Raw genomic sequence first — 16,772 nt, 5'->3', positions numbered from 1 at the left:
AAGGGCAGGGAGAGATCATTCTGCAATACCATGGGCAAAACATACTCAACACAGCATAATCTAATTTATTACACTACTCACCCAGTAAAACCAGAGTCAGATGAGAAGTGCAACCAGATCTCAATGCACTTTCCCCCACCCTTCCCTTCTTTGTGAACTTTATTCATGATTTCGCTCCCTTCTTCCCCCTATAGTGGCACAGGGAGGGCAGGGGGCAGGGAATGGGGGTTTTGGTCAGATCCTCACAAGCTGTTTTCCTTTGTAACTGAGGCAGGGCATTCCTCACACCCTTCCCCTGCTGCACTGTGGGGTCCCACTCACAGGAGACTCCTTCACAAACTTCTCCATCATGAGTCCTTTCCCACAGGCCTTTGGGCCTTCCCCAGCTGTCCCAGCGTGGGTCACTGCTATGGTGGGCAGTCATAAAGCACAGAATGTCTGAGTCTCTCAGACCCAGCCTGGTCCTCCATGGAGTCACAACTTTCCCCCCATCCCCTCAGCAAACCTGCTCTGGTGGGGGTCTCTCTCTCTGCAGGGGAAAAGCTGCTGGGAAAGCCTTACTCCATGGGGAGTAGGGGAACACCCGCTCCACCATGGGCTTCTCCACGGGCTGTAGGAGCATCTTTCTCTCCAGCACCCGGGACACCCCCCTCCTCCTTCCCCGGCCTTGATGTAAGCAGTTTTGTAGATCTCACTCCCTTCTCTGGGAGCAAAAAGCAGCCGCTTGTGTTATTTTACTTCTTAAATGTGGTTCCCAGAGGTGCTGTGACCATGGCAGATGGGCTCGGCCTTGGTCAAGGATGGCTCCAGCCTTGAGCCGGCTGGTGTGTGCCCTGTGGGGCCTGCAGAGAGCTTCTGGCTGCTCCTTGCACCAGTCGCCCCTGCAGCCATCCCCCCCTCCCCCAGAACCCCGCGGCGCAGAACTACCGGATACCCACAGCGGAGCGGAGCTGCTGGGGCCCGGAGGACGGCGAATGGGCCCGGGGCTCTGCCTCCCGCGCGGGCTTGACAAAGAGACCAGAGCAACGCGAGTCCTTCCAGAGCTTTTATTACCGCCCAGCCCCTCCCGCCTCCCCCCGCTGCGGCTCCCGCAGCCGCTCAGCGGGAGGCCCCCGGCAAGGCCGCTCCCGGGCCCCGTCTCACCGCCGCGATCCCGTTTCTCGGCCGGATCGATCCAGTGCCCGCGGCCCCTGAGGAGAGACGGCAGAAGGGTAAGCGAGAGCGGCCCGCGCTGCCCCGCCCGGCCCCGCCGCGGCTCCCCCGGGCCTCAGCCGTGCAACCTCAGCAAAGGGGCCGCGGCCGCCCGCCGCCCTCAGACGAGGTGTCAGAAAGGTGGTTGTAAGATCATCACCGGCCCCGCCGCCCGCCTCCCCCCCACCCCGCCGCTCCCAGTCGCTGCCCCAGCCCCTCCACCCCTCCTCACCTCCTGCTCGAAAGGGAGGAGCGCGGCCCCCGCTCCAGACTTTATAACCCCCTCCACGTCGCTATTGGTCAGACTCCCTACAGACGCGGCCAATCGCGAACGCCTGGCGTGCTTTCTCTCCCGCCTCCCCCAGCGCTCATTGGCCGCTGCTGTTTCTTTCGCCAATGGCGCCGCGCGGCGCAGCGTGGCCCGAGGCGGTGGCCTGCTGCCGTGCGATTGGCCGCTGGAGGAGGCTGAGCCAGGCCAGTAGTAACAGTGGTTGTAGTATAGAGTGACTGAGAAAGCGCCAATCAGCGCTGGGGCCGCGGGGGATGCTGGGAGCTGTAGTCCTGACGTCACGGAGACGCAGCGAGGAGCGGGCGCAAGGCGGCGCGCCGGACTACAAGTCCCGAGGAGCTCGGGGCACAGGGCTTCCGGCCCGGGCGGCAGCTGAGCCGCTAGACGAGCAGGGAGCAGGCCCGGGGTCGCGATGTGCCGGGGCCGGGCACCGGCGCTCCGGCCGCCGCCGCTGCCAGGTACGAGAAGGGCCGGGTTGGGCTGAGGAAAGTCCCCGGGGGAGGGTGGGCGCCTGGACCCGGGGCTAAGGGAGATCCGGGGCGGGGGGGAAAGGGCCGGGCCGGGCGCTGGGCTCTGTGAGGGCCGGGGGGCCGCGGGGCTGCCCGCAGAGGGCCTGTGCCGCGGCCTCTCCCGAGGGAGCCGCGGGACTGCTCGGGGCAGCGCCGGGGGCCGCCGCCCGCCTGGCAGCGCTGCCTCGTCCCGTGCCGCCCCGTTCCCTTCCCCGGGGCGGCTTATTCCTTGGGCTTCAAACTCTGCGGCTGCCCGCCTGGTCGTTGGGGTGTCACCTCCGCTGGGGGTGAATCCCGCCCGCGCCTGGCGTGCCCCGGCCCGGCTGCCTTCCTCTGGGTACCCCGCGTACCTCACTGCGGGGCGCCCCCCGCGCTGGCTTTTCCTGCTCCGTTAACTCGTCTGGCTCGGGGCACGTGTTGCTGGTGGCTCTCCCTCCCTCTCCCTCCCTGTAGCGCTGTTTCCTCGTGCTTTGCTTTCGGGGTCTGGGATATTTGGTGGTGGGGCTCTGACTGGGGGTGTTGGGTGGTTCGATCTCTGTAGCTGCCCCAAGACAGCCGCTCATCTCGAAGCCGGCAGCGAAACTGCTCCATCATCTGCTGGCTTCAGTTCTGCCTCCTGCTGCTGCCGGCTCTCAGCTGCTGTTCCTCTGGCAGGCTTGCTGTCAAACGCTGTTCTCCTCTTTGATTGGTGATGGTCCTGTTTCCTTGCCCGAAATCCAGAAGCCAGGGACGCTCTCTTGGTTCAGCTTGCTTTGGAGCTGCGTTGGTATCAAAGACAGGTGGGCTGTGCTGTGCTGCAGGCTGATGAGCGTGAGAAGAAAGCTGGGACAAAGGTTAGCTGGGTTGTGTATGTACACAGCAAGCCAAGCCCAGGCTGCTGTACCCTCCAGCATGTAAGTGTGTTGGGAAGAGCTCTGGCCTAGCAGTTATTTTTTTCAACTCTGACAGCGTTGCCAAGCACTTTGTTTCTCAGTCCCAGCACTTTCATTTTGCCTCCCTATGGATTTTCACCCCAGTGATGTATTCTTCACACTCTGTCCTAAGCAGTTAGCACGGCTCCTCAGAGAGGTGTTGCATTTTGGCTTCAAGCATTTCCCTGTCAGTGACTCTTGCTTACAGCCACAATGACATTTGTTGGGTTTGCAGAGAAAGGGTCTGTGTGAGTGCAGGATGGTTCCAGAGAGCCCTTGCTGGGGGAAAAGTGGTGTGAGAAGGGCAGCTGCTTCCATGACAGCCTTTACACGGCTTCCTGGGAGCAGTGTGAGGACAGGAGGTGGTTCACAGAAAGTGCATTGTGATGAAGATAATCCACTGCACCACCAAAATTTGAGACTGCATTGTGTCAGGCACGGTACACATGTCTCCTCACCATGAGTCCAAAGAGCTGGCTGTCACTACTGCCAGGAGGCAGAGGAACAGACAGTGCTGTCCACATTGCACAGCTGGGGAGTGAGAGATCACAAGAGTTTTAGGATTTTCTGAGTCATGTAGAAAAGTGTAGGACCTGGGGACTGTCTGCAGTCTGCTGGGTCCCCCTCTGAGTCCTGGGTCCACCACCCTGGGCACTGCTATCTCCAGTAAGACACAGGGTGAATGCAGCTGGAAAGCTCCAGCGTTGCAGTGTGGTTTGCTGCAGCACGCAGCAGGTGGAACTGCCCAGCAGAAAGGAACCTGTCACCATGAGGGAGGTTAAATTTTACCAAGGGGCAGTGAGGAACCTCAGCAGAACTGGAGTGGCCAGAAGGGTTACTCAGGAAATGCAGGTACCTTCACTGGTAACACCCAGACATGAATTTTCATGAGGCTGCTTGAGCCCCTGTGTGTGTGGGGGGGGGGGATAAAAAATAAAATCCATAGTTTTCAGGTAGTTTGGTTCCCTGGCCCAAGGGATCAATCACATGGAGACACCACTCTGCAGTGTGAGAGCTGGGGCTGGGGCCACAGCTGTCCGTTCCTGTGACAGCACAGCCTCAGATGACCTTAAGCCACTTGTGAAGCACCACAGGGAAGCATCTCACCCCTGATTTCAACTTTTCTGCAGCCAGCTGTTCCCTTCCTGAGACTCCACAAACACAGCCCTGCTGCTGGAGCTGCAGAGAGGCCTGTGGGCCCTGGGAAGTTTTGGGTGCTGGTGCCTGCTCTGCTGTGCCATGAGCTGCTGCAGAAGTGGCTGTACGCCGGCTGGGGTTGGTCCTGGGGAGTGCTGAGCATTTTGGAGGCTCAGTTGGTGTTCAGCAGGGCGTTTTGCCTGTTCCATGGGACCATCCCAGCCGTGACTGTGGGGCTTCCTGAAGCAGGATCACGTCGGCCTCCTGGCTTGTCTCAGCAGGATTGTACCTGCCTCTTGCCTCGCCTCAGCCAGGTGCAGCTGTGCCAGGAGAAAGGCATTTCAGAGAAAATCCATCCTGCTTTCACTAACTTACAGCTGGGGTTACGTGGACAGCTTGGGTCTGTCAGGAGTCTTCCCCCCCCCAGGTTTTTCTGCCCCTTCCCTTCCCTGGCTGCCCTGCTTTGCCATGGGCATGGTGAGGCACACGTTGGCATGTCCCTTTGCCCATGGGTTGGGGGACATAGTGGCTGCCTGGGGCAGGGGTGGAGGTGGGTGGTTGCTCACAGGGGTACCTGTCGCCCTTCATTCAAGCTCAGCAGTTCCCCCAGGAATCCAGGGCAGTGGCACCCCAACTTACCCTTTCACAGACTGCTCCTCCTCTGCCTTTAGTACAGCCTGAGTTCAGAGCTTCATCAGTTACCTGGCTGCTTTTAATAGTGTGTCAAAACTGCAGGAGGTGTATTGGGTGCCAGAGCAGGGTGAGAGCTCTCTGTGCAGTGCCTGCTTGTGGGAGCATGTTGTTCTCCCATGTGGGGTGGGTGTCCCAGCAGTAGAACCCCCCCACTATCAGTGCCTGTCTTTCAGGCTAACCCTGCTCACCAGCTCTGCCTTTTTGTTGTGTTTCTGAGCTAACTGGGTTTTCCATGATTGCCTCTGCAAGAACAAGACTCTGCTTGTTGTGCAGCTTGGTGTTCAGTATTATGAATAGCTCAGGAACTATCTAAAGAGTGTGAGAAACTCAAACTCCCTTTAAGGTGAGCGATGGACTGTCCTGCCTCTGAAGATCAGAGGATTAAATCTGTGTGTGCAAAGAGGGCAGTTGTGTGTTTTTTTTTATTGTGCTAGACTAAACCTCTTCAGTCTCAGAGCTGCCAGGTCAAGGCAGCGTGGAGATTGGCTGAGCTGTGGGATTTTCCAGCTGAATTTACATATCGCCCACTGCTCTGCATGCCTTTCTGTTTGCATCACCTCAGAGCCATACACACACACACGCACACAGATAGCAGAAGAGACAGTTTGACCAAGGAGCAGCCTGCTGAAGAACTCGGTCATGGTGGCGTCTTGCCGGGCTCCGCGGGTTGGAGGGCTGGTGGTGAGTTTCCTCCGAGGTGAAGCGTTTGTCCTGGGTGCTGGTTGTCAGGGCTGTGTCAAGCAGGGCTCCCCAGAGGCTGCTGTGCTGTAGGGGAGGCAGGGAGAAGCCAGAGAGGAACCGTTTTCAATGCCTGTGTCCGGATCTTAGTGAAGAAGTGGGAGGTACCTGAAATCCAACACCAGTTTAGAGGTGGGTACCTGTTGCTTCTCTAGGGAGCTGGCCCAGTGTTATGCTGAATTTGTGATCCTTCAGAGTGACCTTTGCCAGGGTGTGTAACGCTGCCCTGTGCAGCAGCCCGGCACGTGTTTTCCAAGGTTGCTGCTGGTGGTTTCAGAAATGGGAAATCCTGGATTTTCTTTAGGTGATGTGTGAGCAAAGGAGCCAAGTTTGTGAGAAGAGGTGGCATCACACACTAAACCCCCCCCACACATGCTTGTCAGCTTGTCGGCTGCAGTACAGCTGCTAATGGTACGTCAGGGGAGTCACTTCAGCACAGCTTCCCTAGCTCAGTGTTGGGTGCTTGTAGTTCTGTTTGAAAGCCACCAGCAGACTTGCCACGGTGGAAGTGTTCACACCCACTGATTTCTTCAGGAATAGAGGACTTGGTGCTTGCTTGTTAAGGGGCAGGACATCGCCAGTTTGATCGTGTTTTGCCCAGCTGACACCCTACCTGTAAAGCACTAGTGTTTTCTCCCTTTCTCAGTAGTTAACACTTCCTAGCAGTGAGTGTAGCTGTCTCTGTTGTGCTCTCCTGCTTGTTCTCAGTTGCAAAGTCCAAGGAAAGCAGGTGACTGAAATAAAAAATAGACTGGTAAGTTTATTTATTATCTTTCCTAAAAGAGCTGATGCCTTTCAGAAGGATCTTTAAAGTAGCCCTGTTGCACCCAGAGGGCGAGCAAGAGTGTGTCATGAAGTTTCAAAGTGTTGGAGGGTCTTGGGGGGCCAGCAGGGAGTGGAGTGATACTTTGTGTGTTCTGAGTGATGATTGTGGGTCTGGGTTTCCTATGACTTTAATCTGGAAGGGGCCCATAATGTGATAGGAGTGGTTAAACCTTTCCAGAGACTTGCAGCTGTTGGTAAGGCAAAGCAGTGTGAAAAGCCCTTGGTGAGCACACAGCAAGTGAGGTGTGAGCAGCAGAGTAGAGAAGAAACTTGAATCGCCTTAGGTCTTGTGGGGTGGCTCTAGGAAAGGGGAATGAAGGAGGTGAGCTCCTCTGGCTTGCTTGGAAGATGTGGAGTGTGTCATCTGCTTAAACCTTAGTGCATTTATTGGTGTTTAGCTTCTTCCCAGGCCAGCTGAGGGCTTCTGAACTGTGGTAAATTACCAGCCCAGGGTGGGACTAGGGTGGCTGAGGATGGATTGGTTTCTGGTTTTCATCGGTCACAGCCTTGCTGGAGTGCTCCTGCTGGCACTGCAGAGGTGAGAAGTGCACAAGGGGTTTCTGGATCTGTTGGTACAGGGGTTTTCTGTGTGAGCTTCTGCTGCTCCTGAACTGATCAAGATTGAAGCCTACCAAACAGAGGCCTTGCTTCTTGATATGCTGTCCTGCTAGGACAGAGGCTGAACCTCTCCAGAACCAGGCTTTGCTGTTGACCTGGCATGTCTTAAGAGGTTTGGGTTCTTCTTAAATGAATTGCAAGCTCGTCTATCTGCCAGGTTCCTGCAGGCCAGTTTGCAGCAGGGAAACCAGCAGCAGAGCCTCAGCTTGTTTGCAGGACCCCCATGGGATCTTGGCAGCTGCTTGCTCTCTGTCAGGCAGGGCTGAGGAGGACCAGTTAGCACCAGTGATTTGCGTAGGTGCCTATTCTTAGCTTTTGTAGTGTGATATCTTATGTCATCACCTGCCTTGCACAGAGGAGTTGGCTCTTCCTTTTCAAGAAACAGCAGCAGGACTGAGATTTTTGTCTTGGAGGGTAGGAGAAGTTGGGTTGGGAAATTGGTTGGTTTTGGGTTTTTTCTTTTCTTTCTTTTTTCTTAAACCAGTCCTCAGGGTCCCTGACTGGGTCTGTTTTTTGAGTGAGGATGTGGGAAAGATCACAAGCTGTGAAAGGAACAGCAGGCAGCACTGTAATGTCAGGGCCAACTTTTAAAGCACCTTTTGATTAAGGTCCTTGTGTGGAAGAGCTCTGAGCACGCCTGTTTCTGCAGTGACCATGCAGGTACTGAGTCAAGACAAACTGATCTCAGGTGCAGGGATCAGGCACTACCAGAACCTGTTCTGCAACCTCACAGGTAAGAAAAATGGTTCAGGAGGTGGATTCTTTCAGGTTTCCTGAAATGAAACTGAACAATCAACATGGTATTTGACTACTCAAAAGATCTTAGTGTCATCTGCAAACTTGGCAATTTCACTGTTCACTCTTACTCAATGTCTTCACCTAGGACCTTGGAAAAGCTTATTCAGCAGTGGCTCTCAGGGGACCTCTTGCATGGTCTTCTCTAACCTGAGGAGCAATGACTGCTCCCTCTGCTTCCTGTGACTGCCCTGAGGGATATCTCAGTGATCTGCTGTAGCTCACCTGCATTCTTATGGCTCGTGTTTTACAAGTCCAACTAGATGCTGATAGCCCTTGTCACCGTGTTCTTTAAATCCTGTTATTGCAGTTCACAAGCACTTATGAAATGAACTCTGCTTCCACCAGAAACGCTGACCAAGAAAGCTAGAGTGACTGTCCCATGGCTGTCTCTGTAGAAGAGTTGGCACCTGAGCTGGTGAATCTTGTCTTGCTTGTGCTTTGGTCTGAGACGTTCCCTTGCAGGTTGCTGTGGGTGGCTGAGAATCCCTTCACAGGTAGAAAGTGTGGGCAGCACCCTGGTACCGCAGAAGGACAAGGTGGACAGACCCTGCCTAAACACAGCTGGATTTACTGGCTGTTAAGTCCCCTTGAAGAGTCCTGGATGTGGGAGAGCTTGCCATACAGGCGAGGAAGGGGTGTAGTCTGCAAACCTGCCCTCCTGCTCTCAGCACCCCTTCTCCTCACCTTTCTCTTGCCCCCCTGAGCTGGGCTGCTGGAGCAGCACTGTGCCTTTTAGCTTTTGTAACAGTATTTCCCCAGTGATGTGCCAGTAATCTCGGTGATGTGTAACCCTTCCCATTCTGGCAGCAGTGCTGTAAGAGGAACAGAAGCTTGTGCCTTGTGCTGTAAATACCCAGGCAGTCAAAGTGACTTCACGTCACCCACAGCCAGTTCCCAGCTGGAGCAGGGTAACCCCATGCCTGCCTTTCTCACCAGGCCAGCTGCACGCTTGGCCTCTCCTTCCAGCAAACGCTCCTGCTGCGTGTGAATTCGCCAGCCCAACAGTTTCCACAGGAGGGAATAACCTTAGAGACAGCTTCAGTGGGCTGAGGAGGGGGGAAAGGGAAGAACAAAGCAGATGCAGGACATGTCACTGAGCTTTAGGGGCTGTCCATTGCGTAAGGCAGAGATGCTTGCAGGTTTCTTGGCAGAGGGATGCTCTGCAGCACGGGGTGTTGCGTCTTCCAGCCGCTCCATGGTGGTGCCACCATTCAGCCGTGGGATCCAGCGCCGTGCCTGCGTCTCGCCTCGGGGAGCAGCCAGAGCACAAACCCCAGCAGTGCCACTGTGCCTGTGATAGAGGGGCTCCCACCTTAGGAGCTGGATCTGAATCAGGACTGGGCAGGGTAGGTGGTGTTTGTGAAGGATGGGGCACCCTGCCGTCCCTTCTCCCCATGCAAAGCCTTGGCCTTCATTTGAGGTTGGTTCTAAGGAGCTTTGAGTGTTGGGAACAGCCAGGGGTGTATGTGTGCGCTTTAGGGAGGCAAGGGGGGGACTCTTCAGGTACCTGTGTGGGTCCTGCCATACCCCTCTTCTGTGCAAACTCAGCTGAGTGTTCATTGTTGGCCAGAGGATTAGCTTGCCACCGATCCCAGAGGTGATTCCCCAGCAGCAGGGACGACAGCAGCGTGCAACAGGCAGCAGTAAACCCTTCCACTGCTGATCTCTTTGGCCTTTGCAGCAGAGTGAAAGAGCAGTGCGTTCCCCAGCTGTCTCTGTAACTACTGGTGCTTGGGTTTTTCCTTGTCTGGAGTACTAAGGTAGGAATTTTAAGGCTTTTCTTCTTGCTGAGTCTCTAAAGTCCTGCTTGATCCTTGTGGTGTGCAAATCTGAAACTCAGCCCGTCCCTTCCCTCACATCTGGTTACTGTCAGCCCAGTGATTGAGCAAATAGCAGGTCCCCACATCTTCCTTTTTCCAGTGTCCCCCCCTTTTTTTTCTTTAACTGTCAAAACCACTAAAGTTGCATGTTAAAAAAAATAAAAATAAAAATTAACTCTGGGCAAGGAGAGTCTGGATCACAGCCTGGGTTCCCAAGACAGTCTCCAACGTGTGGGTCCAGGGATACCTCTCTGGTGTAGAGGGCAGAGCCCTGTGCTCCAGGACACACAAGTTCTTGCCTTTTAAGAGCAAATGAAGCCTGTCCTCTCACTGCAGATGTCAGGATGCCTCTGCAAACCGTTTTGCTGTAAATCATGACCTGACCCTGTAAAGTCCTGTGCTGGAAAATTGAGCAAATGAGGGCTTCTGACCCACTTCTGTGTGAAGCTGCTGAAGATGCTCAAGGGATTTCTGGAGTCCCTTTGTGTTTGGTCCTCTGAGAAGAACTTAGCAGCCCAAAGGATTCTGCAATTTCCAGTAAATGTTAGGTTTCATTCTAGGTCACAGAGTGCATGTGTTTTGTAATGCAAAATGTTTGATATTTCACTGTGTTGTAGTCTGTATCTCCTCAGGATGTGGCTGTGGTTGGATGCCTCAGGCTGAGCAGCTCTGCCTGCAGTCAGAGCAGGGCCAGGAGCTGCTCGTGGATGGTGCAGGGTGCCCCAGGGAGGGACACCAGCCACCCAGGAGGGTTGCTCATCTCCCAGGCCTGGGAGCACAGGACAGTGTAGCTGGCAGGGTTCGGATGCCAAGCTGAGCTTCAGAGATCTGGAGGAGAATTTTGTGAGTGCTGTAGGAAGCTGGTATTAATGTTGACAACACCAGCTCTTTTCTGCCTCCTCTTAACTTCTTTGATAGCTGTTGGAAGAGGCCTTTCTCAGTACCTCTTGGAAGAGAGCTTGAGATGTGAAGGAGCTGTCAGACTCCAGCAGCTCTGGAGGGATGTCTGCTCTGTTAAAATGCTTCCTGTATATGGTGGTTGCAGAGATTTGGGCTGAAATCAGATATCCATGTGGCAGCTGGTGTTCTGCAGCCTGGCTGATACTCCACTTGACATTTCTACCATTGCTTACATTCCTCTGGTTTCTGCTCAGAGCAGACATGAAGCAGGCTCCCTGCTGCTGCTTGCAGGTAGGCTGCTCAGCCAAGCTGCAGAGCGCGGGACGTGCTCATGAACAGTGAGTGGAAAATCCCTGTACCCCAGCCCGTGGCCCCTTTCACGCTTTGGATTTATCCAGGATCTGTTGAAGTTGGAAGGGATTTTGCATCCATTTCAGTGGGGCTTTGGGGCAGGGTGAAACTGGAGATGTTCCTCCTTCATGCCTGCCAGCAGTGGCCTGCTGGGTCACCCTGCGAGCTGCACCATGGTGGACACTTGGCCTGCACAGACGTTTCAGTGGCTCGTACTCATCCTTGGCTGACAGGCCATAGCTCACTGATTGCAGTAGCTCAAGAGCCTGTATGTCACTGTGTGTTGCATGTCTGATTCTATGTTTATTGATATTACCAAATTACTCAAACTGTTAGCTGTCCTCATTCTTTTTTCCCGTCTCTCTGTGCTCCATAGTGAGTGTTTTCCCATTGCCTTTTTGAGACCCCAGCTGTTGTATTTGAAGGCAGTACATACCCTGAAAATGAGAAAGGGGTAAAGCTTTTGCCTGAGTCCACAGCAAACCCACCCATAAGGATGGGCTTCCTCTCTTTCCATCTGAGAGCAACTGTTTGCCTTAAAAACCTGGTAGGAACATTATATGACGTTCCCTTAATGGTGTTGTGACTGGTTAGGTGGGATCATATCCCTTCTCTTGTCTTCTGAGCAGTGCATGACAGAGGGTCTTTGGGTAGTTGCTGCTGAGGTTCTCTGAAGAAGGAATCGTGAATTCAGAGCCCTGAAAAGTGACTCCCTCCATTTCCACCCAAATGTGGGAGGAGGAGGGTGCTGAATCCCTTCTCCGGAGGAGAGATTGGTGAGTTCAGCTGCACCGTTAGACATAGGGAACCTACATGAAAGGGGAAGTTTAGGGATACATGCATATTATCAGCCATGAGATAATGCAACCTTGAGGCATGACATCACAGGAAATGTTGCAGTTTGTGTCATCACTCATCGAAGTACTTGCTTCACATTATTTATGAGCGCTGCATCTTCTGGAGGTGGAGACCTTTTTGTGCTCGATGCTGCACAAACGTTCACAGATCCTTTCATCTTCAGGCTTTGTAGTCCAGCTACACTCTGCAGAAGAGGTAAACTGAAGAGACTTGTGCAGGGAGGAAGCAGAGAGCTCTGGTCGCTTGCCCAAGGTTGTGAGGGAGTGAGGGGGAGCTGAGTGGGCTTCAGTTCTCTTGGGGCCATGGCCAGTGTTACCTAAAAGGTTTGGCTCCCCTCTTCCCTACCACCCAGCTTCCCTGTGCCTTCTGCTGTCTGTCCTCTATGGAACCACAGAAAGGAATAAAAGGATCCTGAGGGCCAGTGCCAAACTTCTTGGTTGCTGGAACACACAGCTTTAAACTCGGCAGGTCTCCATCGTGCAGCAGCACAACACTACTTCATTCCTGCTGTTCTTGAGACAACTCCAGCAACTCTGCTTAGCATCTCCTGAGGGATCTGGCATTTGCAAACAGCCAGGACAGTGCTTTCCAATGTGTGGAAAACATTACCCAGACCCCTGTTTATCGGATGGGCTCGGGTTTGGTTTTGAGATTTTTGGTTGGAGGTTTTGGGGATTTTTTTGGTTTAGATTATAACTTTTATTGAGAGTTGAGACCTGAGTGGCGATCCCCTGGGCTGTGCTGCTGCTGGCATCTGTCTGCCTGACAGTTGTCCCATAAAGAGCTGCAGAGAGCAGCACGAAGTGCTGTGTCAGGCGTGGCTGAGTTGTTGGCTCCTCGCAGAGCCTTGGCTGAGGACATCCCGAGCATCGCCTCTGCAGTGTTTAACCTGTGAGTGCAGGATGCGACCAGCCCTGTGAGCAGGCAGCCTCCTGCTGTGATTAAGGAGGCCCTGGGCAAGTCCCAGCTCACAGCTACGTTGTGTGATCGTGTCTCTCTGAGCCTCAGTTTCCCTTTCTGTAAAGCAGAGAAATCGCAGTGGTCTCCTTTAGAAAGAGCTTGGAGATGTAGGACTTCCCACCCACAGATAAGAGAAAACCACTTGCTAGAAACACCCAAGACACTTTATCTCCCCCAAAACTGGAAATGTGAGCAGAGGGAGTGTGTGAAAGCCTGGGGACCAGGAGCTCTGCATGGGCCGATTGCAGGCATCTGCGGGTGTTTCTTTGAGGTACCCTGCACTGCTGGTTGGCTCTTGTCCTGCAGAAAAGGATTTTGGTTGTGTTTTAGTAAACCATTTTGGCCTGTCTGTCCTCACTGCAGATGTCTGTCTGGTCTGTCTGTTTAGGACTTGGACTCTGTTGCTGGCAGTGAGAATACCAGGACTTAACTATACCTTGGACAGAAAGGGACCTCTTAATCAGGATCCTTCCTGAGCGCAGGGTCCCTGTCTCCTTGGGCAGGCTGGGACAACTGCAAGGATGAAGGGGCAGCTGTGGAGGAAGCTCAGTGTCCTGCAGAACCCTTGTCTTTTTTGATAGCAACTTCTGCTCAAGCCAGAAGCATCTCCGTGTGATGGCAGAGAGGAGGTGCAGCTCCTTCCTATGGGTACCCTGGCTCTGGAGGAGACACTTTGAGAGCATCATGTGAGATTTACTGGGACAGCAGTGAAATGTTGTGCCCTGAAACCAGCAGCAGGTTTCAACAGAGCTTAAAACTCCATGTGTTTGTGCAGATCATTATTGTGTAATACTTGACTATGTAAACTTGAACATAGTGAAAAACTGTGTAAACAACAGAGGAAAAGTGACCCCCTCTGCTGACTTCACAGCAGGAGAGGGTTTCTCCTTCTGGGTGATGATCCAGACTTTGCTGGTTGTTTCTGAGAAGAAACTGGGAGTGAGATCCAGAATCACAGACGTGTTACTTGAAGTAAGGTTTCTTTCATGGTTTCCTTGACCTCATAGCTGGTGCTGGGAAGAACTCCTTTAGTGCAAAGACAGCTAAATCAAACGTGGGATTTATGCTTTCTGCAGAGATCTAGCGCTGGCTTTTGTGTTCAGCAGTACAGCCCAGGGCTTTTGAATTAAACAGTAAAACTCCCACTGAGTGCTCTCCATGCACTCAGCTTCCCAGCATGCTGAAAGATCACACTTGTGTCTGTGGCCTCAGCCAAAATCCTCCCTGCCATGGCACAGTCTGCTCTGTGTTCGCTGTTGCTGTCTTGAGGAGGGGGCTTCATTTAGGGACTCTGCCTGCTAATCACTGCTCTGCACAAAGCGTTTTGGGAAGCAGCAGAAAACCAGCTTTCTGAGCTACACTCAAGCTGGGGTGGGAGAGGGGACCAGATACAGAACCCACATATAGGGCTCTTCTCTGCTGTGATACCAATCAAAACTGGTACATACTCTAATTTTGAAAACACAGTGTATTATGGAGAGGGGGATGCTATCTTAGTCTCCTGAGATGTCTCATCTGATGTTAAAATGGTCATATACTTGTAAAAGCAGCTAATGGTTACGGGTATTACAGTATTTGGGCAGTAAAGGAGTTATTTTAAGAGATAATCTATACCTCATCCAGGATTGATTTGAAGGAACCTGCCTTTGTCACTGCCTCTTGCTTCTGAAAATCCAGGTTTGTGTGAGTTTAGGTAAATATTTGGATCTAATGCCACAAGAGAGTGTTCTCTGAGCCCAGAAAAATACATACAGTGAACCTAATTCTCTTTCTGTCTGTCTTCTCTCACAGAGCAAACTTCCCATGACTAACAAATGCTGGCCTAGATTATGAGCTCAAACAAGAACGCTCGCTACAATCGTTTCTCCAGTGGCACAACAAACATCACCACTTCTGAAAACACTAACGGGGTAAGGCTTGATGTTATGGGCAGGGGCTGGGGCTGGGGCTGCTGCTTCTGTTCTTGTCCTTTGGAGAAAGTGATGATGCCTGTTGAAAATATGGTATTACAATCACAATATCCACGTGTAGAAGTTGGGAAGATGGATGTGTGTGTTTTTCACCAGCCCAGGAAAGGTCAGAAGGCTTTGGGCACACACTGACATGCGTTTTTGTCAATATTTCAGACAAGAATGGAAACAACTTTTGGGCCAGCCTTCTCTGCTGTGACAACCATCACAAAGGGTGAGTGTATTTCCTGCATACAGCTTCTTCCCAAAGCACCACGTGTGATTCCTACCAGCTTTTATGTTGTTGTTGTTTTACAAATCATAAAGCTGTTGGGAGCATCGCTGTGTCCGTTACAGAGAGGCACCAAGGTGCTGGGTTTAGTGTTATGCAGCTCAAGTGTTGTTTAATCATGGCATCTGATCACCAGGCAAGATGGAAATGAGCAGGCACAGAAATTTTCTCCCATTACACAGACCTAACAGTACCACTGGGAAGCTCTTGCTGAAATCAGGGTAGTGCAACAGCGTTTGATACCGAGCTCAGTACCGAGTCTTATTTATCCTGTAACTTCTCACATACATCACTGGTGCTGAAAATTCCCATCTTCATACTCTGACTGTGAGTCACTCTGGACCCTTTGGCAAAACCACCCCAGCTATTTTTAGCTCAGACAGGAGGGGATGGAAGTGTACCCGCTCATTTAAAATTCTTTTGCTTTGTTCCTCAAAGCCCAGCAGGTGAGAGGTCTGAGCCCTGACACATGGTGTGAATGTAGGAAAAGGTCTGGTTTCATTTTGGGATAAAAATACCCTTACTTTAGTAAAGATAAACTGTGGTACTTGACATTGATTTAGATAAGGAAATGAACATCTGCCCCAGGGAAACGTTTGGATTACATTTGTGCAGGACTCTGGACTCTAGATGTTTTTGGACTCCTGAATACATACATCCAAAATTTCATATAAGCCTGTAATATGATCTGTATAGAAGAAACTCCAGTTTAATTTAGCATGTTTCCCTTGTGCTGCAAGAATATTCAGACCTCCCTTGACAGAAGCAATTTTTGTTGGTGAGTGAAATATCTGGGAGTGTAAGGTTTCCTTTTAACAGCATTTCTAGCCTGCAGACCTGGTAGAACATTTTCTATGCTTTTTTCTGGGCAAGCCACCTTCAAAAGGCTGTGTGCCTTTCAGTGAGCTATCAGAAATCAGCACTGTTCTGCTTGCCCTGATATGTCCAGGTCAAGAACTGGAGTTGGGGAATCCCTAGTCTTTTTCTTTCTCAGGGAACACAAGCTCCAGAGACTGACTTGTAGCTCGGAAATGTTACTGAGGAGCCTAAATGCTGGCTTTTTGCTTTGTTTTTTTTCTTTGAAGCTGATGGGACCAATACTTTCAAGCAGCATCGTCGGACCCCATCCTCCTCCAGCACCCTCACCTACTCCCCACGAGATGAGGACGATGGCATGGTAGGTGTTGCCAGAACCCCCCCTGGTGACTAGCTTAGATGCTTGTATGTCAGGTGAGAGATTCTGGTGCTCCTCTGGACTTCTCTGCCTCTCTCATCATTTCCACACACTGTGTTATCTCGGAGGCAGATGCCTGCACCAGAGGCAGGACCAGCCTTGGCATTTGCTGGCTGGGGTTGGTGTGGGGGAGCAGAGTTGGATTCTGACCTGGGGCATTAGGTTGGCACTGCTGGTGCTCATTTTCAGGCTGCTTCAAGTGTTATGTGGTTACAAGGAGCTACAAATCCCACAGGCCTACTGTGAGGGTACCTGCCTCCTGATGTGAGCAGTGTGCTCTGGGTCTCCTGAGCTCTGGAGAAGACAGAACTGTTGTCAGCAATGTCTGGGCTGTCAGTCACTCTGGATCAGGACATATTGGATGGTCCATCCAGCTGCACAGCTGGCCCTGCAGTTATGACCAGAAAATCCATTCCTCTTTCCACCTCCAGATGGGGCTTCTGACCACAGGGAACCTGCAGAGTGGGATGTGGGACACTACAGGCTGTGCTCAGCTCCCAGGGATTGCGTCATCAGGGGCTTCTCATACCAACTTTTCCCATGTTTCACAATATCTTTGCAGAAAAGTACTTCCCCTTTTTTGTTTTTACCCAGCTCTCTCATTCATCACACTCACTTCTGAGTAACTCCTTTTGGGGGAATTCAGTGAGCCAACAGGCCTCGGGGTTAGCTGCTTAAAGAGAAATTAAATCAACTAAA

General features: G+C 52.4%; 1 protein-coding gene across 1 annotated transcript in view; it reads left to right on the top strand.

Moving 5' to 3' along the window:
- The first annotated feature begins 1,880 nt into the window (after nt 1–1,880).
- TRAF7 (TNF receptor associated factor 7) overlaps nt 1,881–16,772 on the top strand; it is a 32,899-nt gene continuing 18,007 nt past the window's right edge. Inside the window, exons 1-4 of the mRNA XM_084270836.1 lie at nt 1,881–1,938; nt 14,390–14,508; nt 14,725–14,782; nt 15,925–16,016. Of these exons, the coding sequence (XP_084126962.1) occupies nt 14,428–14,508; nt 14,725–14,782; nt 15,925–16,016 (231 nt within the window). The 5' untranslated portion in view covers nt 1,881–1,938; nt 14,390–14,427. The remainder of the gene's footprint in view (nt 1,939–14,389; nt 14,509–14,724; nt 14,783–15,924; nt 16,017–16,772) is intronic.

The sequence above is a fragment of the Gallinula chloropus genome (genome assembly GCF_964237585.1).
Source record: "Gallinula chloropus genome assembly, chromosome: 15".
Classification (NCBI taxonomy): Eukaryota; Metazoa; Chordata; class Aves; order Gruiformes; family Rallidae; genus Gallinula; species Gallinula chloropus.
This window is presented reverse-complemented; position numbering and strand designations above follow the sequence as displayed.